Source organism: Lygodium microphyllum, chromosome 10, assembly GCF_053477565.2.
Source record: "Lygodium microphyllum isolate KBCC chromosome 10, Lygodium_microphyllum_v1.1.10, whole genome shotgun sequence".
NCBI classification, from domain to species: domain Eukaryota; kingdom Viridiplantae; phylum Streptophyta; class Polypodiopsida; order Schizaeales; family Lygodiaceae; genus Lygodium; species Lygodium microphyllum.
In genome coordinates, this window is record NC_141144.1 from 86649827 (window position 1) to 86656638 (window position 6812).

The window sequence follows — 6812 nt, forward strand, 5'->3', positions numbered from 1 at the left end:
TAAATGGTTTTCGGGGGGTGGGGGGGGAGGGAGGATGCCGGCCTTTGATCGTCAATCGCTAGGCCCGTCCTTTCAAGGCGTTGGAAGGGCGATCCATCATCCCACGACACGTGCGCGCGCGCACAACAAAAGCATAATTTTGTGGAGAGAGAGAGAGAGAGAGAGAGAGAGAGAGAGAGGGGACATAAGTATGTACGCACGACTAAACAAAGTCAATCAAAGACAACGTCCCAATACGAAGAGCGCGCACACACCCCACACACCCGCTTGCCCGATCCTGCTCCTCTCTCTCTCTCTCTCTCTCTCACAGAGCCTTCTCTCAAGTGCGTAGAATCATCTCTCGCTCTCTCCCTCATACGCTCAACTATACTTGATTGGACGTCCGGCTTAATCCTCCTCATGGCCGCACTGTTTCCTCGATGAATTGGAGGAATAAAGCCCTCCCCCCCAAACCCGTCCTCCCCACCCCCTCCTTGGCCCATTCATTGATTCGTCGAGGCCCTCCTAAAGTTGCCATTGATCCCGACTGCTTGCGAAAAGGGCGAGAATTCCGCTGGTCTGCCCTCCCTTCTAGACGATTAGCTACAGGAAGGTTCGATTCTATACAGTTGGATTGGATTTTTGTTTTCTTGCTGTTAAGGTGAGCATTTGTCCCTTTGATAGGAGCCGAGATGAGGAATTGGCTCGTTTGTTGTTCACGGTAAGAATTTCTCCCTGAAGAAACCGGACGATAGGAGCCAGCATGCGGTTTTGAAGAAACCGGACGATACGAGCAAGCATTCGGATTTGGCTCCTCTATTCCAAAGAAGGTCAAGGCTATGGTGGAATCTCTACAGGGATGCCCTAAGGCCTGTGTTTGCATTTGAGGTACAGAGGTGAAAGCATCAGGTCTCATATGCCAGGTCAGCATGGGGAGCGTTGACATTGCTCTGACAAGCAGTGATGGAAAACCCCACGGAGAAACTGCACAGGAGGAGAAGCACATCCGAGAGTGGCGTCGGGGTTTGCATTAGGGCGGAGCGAAGTGGTTCAGCATCCGGGCAAATCAAGCCTTCGCATTGCTCCGCTTAGGAGCTGAAGAGGAAGAGGTAATCATACAGGATTGGGTTGTCTTTTGAGAGGTGCTCCCTCACAAAAATGAATAGAGTTACTTTCACCTCTCAGCAGCAACAGCAGCAGAAGCAATGCTTGCCATTGCCTAAGCCTTGCTTCCCACCACTCCCCTCTTTCCTTCCAAACATCACCTCCATATCATCTGTTTCCCATGAACCCCTGCCCTCTCTCTCCCACTTGCCCCTTGTGTCCAAGCACCCTTTGCCCCCTCCCACCCTCTGCCCTCACTCTCTGCAGCGTCCAGCTCACCATGATAATCAGCAACAGCAGCAACAGCATCACCATCATCAGCATCAGCTTGACCAACAGCGGCAACAACACAGTCAAGCATTCCTGCATCTTCCCTTTGCGCCCCAAAGTTACCCACATATTCAGCACCCTCATGATCAAGTGCAGAGGCATGAACAATGTGAATGGCAGCATCGACATCTACCCAATCATCATCATCATCAGCATCCTCGCTCCTTGCAATCGCCTGCTGGCCCCAACCAACCCCATGCCCTGCCCCTTGACCTTCAAGAGTTTCTTGAGTTGTCTGATGACCTCCCACAGATCAGTTCTGTCCCTGCAACTATCTCAGAAAAGAATGGCATGTGCCGGACACCTGCAGAAGCAGACCGATCCAATTCAAACTTAGAATGGCCTAATTGGGGACCTTTGTTACCTGAGGATGATCCCATCACTTCCTGGACAGAGGTGCTGAAATCAAACACCAATGATCATTCTTCTAGCACAGTGGTAGGTGCACAGTTGACTTTCTAGTTCTATGTTTTTGACAAGTTTTTCAAAAGCGGGCATGATTTGTTAAGCATGTTATACCTCCTGAGCATGATCATTCACTGGCAGCACGGGCAGGCATCTACGAACAGTCAGTTGACACATGACTCTGCTGCTGCATCAGCAGGGCATCCACCGTCCCATTCAAATGCTGGCAACCCAAAGCAGCGTCTGCGGTGGACACCGGAGCTACACAAGCGTTTTGTGGAGGCTGTGAATGAATTGGGTGGTGCAGAGAGTGAGTACTGGTTGAACAGATTCATGTTACTGTTCTGGAATTTGGATGCTTCTCAAGCTTGGTATGATTTTGGATGCTACATTCTGCAGAGGCCACGCCAAAGTGTGTGCTTAAGCTGATGGATGTTCCTGGCTTACTGCTGTCCCATGTAAAAAGTCATCTGCAGGTTGTTAGCCTGTTTCTTCTACTCCCCTTATTTCTTAATATGATTGTCTGCTTAAATTGAGACTGGTTCATGCAGAAGTATCGAATTACCAAAGACATTCCAGAAACAAATAAAGGTATGCAATGTTTGTGCTTTTCTTGTTTGTTTTTCTAGATTAAGCGATTCTTGTCAAGATATGGTGATATAAAGTAGGATGCATCCTCATTCTGTCTGTTGACATAACACAGATGTCTGCTTTAGAAAAATGTAAGTTTGTCTGATTTGTATATACTGTTAGATCATATTGTAACTGATGATACTGTTATGGATGCTTAGTTATTTCTTCTAGAGGTCCTCACGAGTGTGAATAATATTCAATGCACTTATTGTGTCGATAGATGAATTGGAGAGGAAGAGGGGCATAAATTCTGTTGAGACCATCACCGTTCTGGATTCAACTACGTAAGTTTTGCAGTTATTCTTGTCATTTAGGATGCCAGTAGCAGGGGATGTTGTGCTAGTATAACTGCCGATTTGTGCAGGGCAACGCAAATGACAGAGGCTTTGAGACTGCAGATGGAGATGCAAAAGCAGCTTCACGAGCAGCTGGAGGTATGAAATAATCCATGTACCTGGTCGGGGGTTTACAGTTGAATGTTGTTGGATTGCTAATGAGTAGTAGTGTGCAGATTCAACGAAATTTACAACTTCGTATTGAAGAACAGGGTAAACATCTCCAAAAGATGTTTGAGGAGCAACAGAAGACTGGCTCTGTATGCAAAGGTCTACTTCCTGCTCCCCTGGATTGCAACTTAGGGTCACCAAGGGACAAAACCGAAGCTAGTATGCCAGCTTCTAGTGAAACAAGTGATACCATGGTATGCCTAATCTCCGGAGGAGACAGACCATGTGATAGTCCAAAGGAAATGCAGTCTGCTGCAACAGAACATGTGCATCCAAAAAGATTGAAGCTACATAGTGAGTCAAAAATGTAAATGGGACTTGGAATGTGGGCTTTTCTTGCTGAAATACTTAACAGCTATCACCCCATACAGTAGGTTATATACTTGCACACTACCAAGAGAATAGCAGACATCTGGCATTTCAGTATGCCTGCTGTGATTGTCATGATAACCACAACAAAAAAGAGATTGTTCAGAGAGAGTGCATTCTCTGAGCATAAACAACTCGGTCATACTCTTACAAATACACAGACAAGATGGTGACCTGTCATATACTCTACTCTCTTTTCTCACCTCTTGGATATTTAATGGAGTCTCTTGTATTGATCCTACTGATTGAAGGTGCTCTGTTTCTCAAGGGAGTGGCTTGTTTTTCTGCACCACTATATTTCCTTGACTGTGGAAGCAAAGGTTGGGATTTTGAGAATCTACATGGGCACTGTGCTTAATTTGTCACCTGTCAACACGCATCCCATTAACACTTTCCACATGAATACTTTTACCTTAAGAGGCAATCTGAGTGCCCAAAGGTGCTCTAAAGCTTTGTCAAGTGGTCCTCTGCTATGTTCAGTCCCCCTACCTTATTGACTATTTCCACATCCACTGTATTGTGGTTCATGTTCTGTCTACTCATTTTGCTTTTCAAGCATACCTGATGCCTCTTATGGTATTTGTCACAGGGCCGTTATCCCCCACCGGTACTGTTACACTTTCCTGCAGGTTCTACCCCTTCTACCCAAGACTTTTACTAATGGGGGAGCAAAGCTGCAGGTCCAGAAAACGTTATCGCTTGATGCTAAGGCCATGCTTCCCTGGTCAAGCTGGGCCGTACACAGTATCTCCTTCCAAGACGTCAACGTTTCTCTGATCAATCCTCTTGCTTTCACTTGATTGATCACTGGAGTGGCTAGCATCTCCTCCCTAGCTAGCGCCGTTCCCTCACTAGGCAGTCGAAGTCCACCTTTGTTAAAATCATTTTTAAAGCCATTCATGGCTATAGGAGCCATGCACCTGTTGGGTCCTTGCTTGCTCCACAGTATCGTTTCCGCCATTTTGTCCCATTCTACCTCCAAGCTCTTGTTCTAGCAAACGAGAGGAACACAACCTCAAACCTGGATATATCATGGTACACAGAATCTGCAACCTTACATGCATTGGCCAATCCCACCAGTCAAACTTTTCCCTTAGCTTACAGTCATTATCCAATTTGTTTTGTCTATTTCCTTGATGTTGGTCTCAATTGGGAATCCTAAATATCTTGTTATATGCCCTCCATCAGTTATCTTCCCCCTACAGCCCAAGGAGATTAAATCCTCTTTAGTCACACTCACCAATGTTGATTGCTTGTTGTCAGGGTATTATTGTGTATGGTCAAAAGCTGTCGGGACTCAAGTAAGAAGAATTCATAGCATATAGAAAAGAAAATCTTTAGAAGGAGAAGGTACAAAACAATATAAATCCAATAGTCAAAGAAAACACAAGTGTGGAGTGTATGTATTGCGTACTAAGAGCTTGTGCTTAATTCTTAGAGACCATAAACTAAGACTATAGTTCAATAAACTTGATTTAATTCAGCCCATATGCATTAGAGTTTGCCATATATGAAATTAAGCATCAAACAATATGTTTGATGCTTAAAAACATGTCTAAACATGTATTAGGACAATTTGGTGCCTACGTAGCCCACATAGATCAATAATACCCAATTTCAGAGTTTCAAAATACTCTTCTTTTAGTCTAAAGATTCGATCCCTTAGCCTTCTACAAGAGTAGATCAAGAAGCTTTAATAGAATCCTCAATATCCCGCTATTTGAGATAGCCAAGAGCAATGTTCAAACATAAAATCAAGGTAGATCAAAGAATTTTCTTCATGAATAGTAGTAGATAGCATGTATCCTTGTTTAGAACAATCCATAGTAGTCACAAGGGTCATAGATTAGTCCTCTAATACATGTCAAAAGTTTTTGCTTATTTTGGTTCAGTCTTTCCTCTTCTAGATGGATGTAAAGTCTGCCTTCTTGAATAACATCCTAGAGGAGGAGATTTATATTGATTAGCCTCTTGGTTTTCATATGTAGGGGAAGAAGGATCATATCTATAAGGTATAGAAGGCCCTTTATGACTTGAAGCAAGCTCCTAGAGTTGGTACCAATAGATAGATCCATTTTTCCTATAGAGTGGCTTGCATCATTTCGATCATGATCCCAACCTTTACTATAAGGTTGAAGGTGATGGGTGTGATTTTGTTATCTTATATGTGGATGACTTGATTATTATAGGGAGCAACTCACAACAAGTGGATTGGACTCAAGAGATTTGCAACAAAAGTTTGAGATGATAGGCCTTTGGATTGTACACTTCTTCCTTGGTATTGAGATCTATCAGTTGACATTGGGCATCTTTATTTCCTAGTATATGTATATCCCTAGGTCTCTTTTGAAGTTTGGTATGGCTATATGTAAGCCCATTTCATGCCCCATGGAGTGAGTCCAAGATGGTTTGACTACCAAAGATCCCCTTCTAGATGCTACTTGGTATTGGTCTCTTGTTGGATCTTTGATCTAACTTATATATACTAGGTTGAACATTTCTTTTGTAGTGGCATTACTATCTTCTTTTATAAAGGCTCCTACTTAGATTCACTAGAGACTTGTGTGTGTTGCACTATTTTCAAGGGACTTGATTTTACATTATCACATATGGAGAGGGGGCCACTCTCACTAGATGGAGTAACTCAGATTAGGCAAGTGATGTGGATTCTAGATGCTCGACACTATAGGTTTTACATTCTCCCGTGGATTGGGAACTATCTCATGTTGTAAGAAGCACCCTATCACGACATTATCTTCTATAGAGATAGAGTACTATGAGCACTTTGTTCAACCCCTCTAGAGGTAGTTTGGCTTTGTTGGTTATTGGTTGAGATTGGCTCTCCACAAATAGGACCCATTCAACTGTATGTGGATAACCCAAGTGCCTTAACTATGGCATAGAACCATCCTCCCATGAAGTATATAGAGGTTTAATACTATTTTGTATGAGTGGATTGTGGATTTTGAGTTAGCCATGTCCTATCCCATAGAGGTCAATGCGATGGACCTCTTTATGAATCTATCGTCACAAGCTTCTATACTTCATCACATGAGGTTTTTACATTCTTCACACACTTCCATGATTTGAGAGGGGGTGTTAGCTTGTATTTTGTTAGTACGACATCCCCTGGTAGTGAGCTTTGTCAAAGTTTGACAGAGACATAGGTGGTCTAACTATTTATGGTGTGCAGATCGGGTGCTGTATGCGCGCGTAGTGAACGCCGGAAGGTCCCCAAGAGCAAAGAACTCTACAAAAGCTCATAAAGCAAGAAGAAAGATTTGTATGGCATGAGACAAAAAGACAAATGGGATGTAATCTCCTCCCATGCCTTGTGTGAGCGCTTCACAAGGCATGTATTTATAAATTTATTAATCTCCAAGCTAAAAATAGCCCAATTTACAATTAGTATGCTTTTGGCTTTTGTGTTTTCTTTTGCCCAAATAAAGAGTAAAGCGTTTGGGCATCCAAAAATCGGACTGTGCC

General features: G+C 43.5%; 1 protein-coding gene across 3 annotated transcripts; it reads left to right on the top strand.

Annotated features, from left to right (window-relative positions):
* Positions 1 to 212: 212 nt before the first annotated feature.
* On the top strand, positions 213 to 3829 carry LOC148030245 (uncharacterized). Of its 3 annotated transcripts, none has more exons than XM_087686533.1 (8): positions 213 to 592; positions 641 to 1851; positions 1960 to 2128; positions 2218 to 2294; positions 2370 to 2409; positions 2672 to 2735; positions 2816 to 2885; positions 2963 to 3829. In XM_087686533.1, the coding sequence occupies exons 2-8, from the start codon at positions 1138 to 1140 to the stop codon at positions 3266 to 3268; spliced, it is 1440 nt and encodes a 479-aa protein (XP_087542659.1). In that variant the 5' UTR covers positions 213 to 592; positions 641 to 1137; the 3' UTR covers positions 3269 to 3829. The 3 variants fall into 3 exon arrangements, with proteins under 3 accessions (XP_087542659.1, XP_087542658.1, XP_087542657.1); XM_087686532.1 differs by having other exon boundaries at positions 213 to 556; positions 664 to 1851; XM_087686531.1 differs by having other exon boundaries at positions 213 to 1851.
* The last annotated feature ends 2983 nt before the right edge of the window (positions 3830 to 6812 follow it).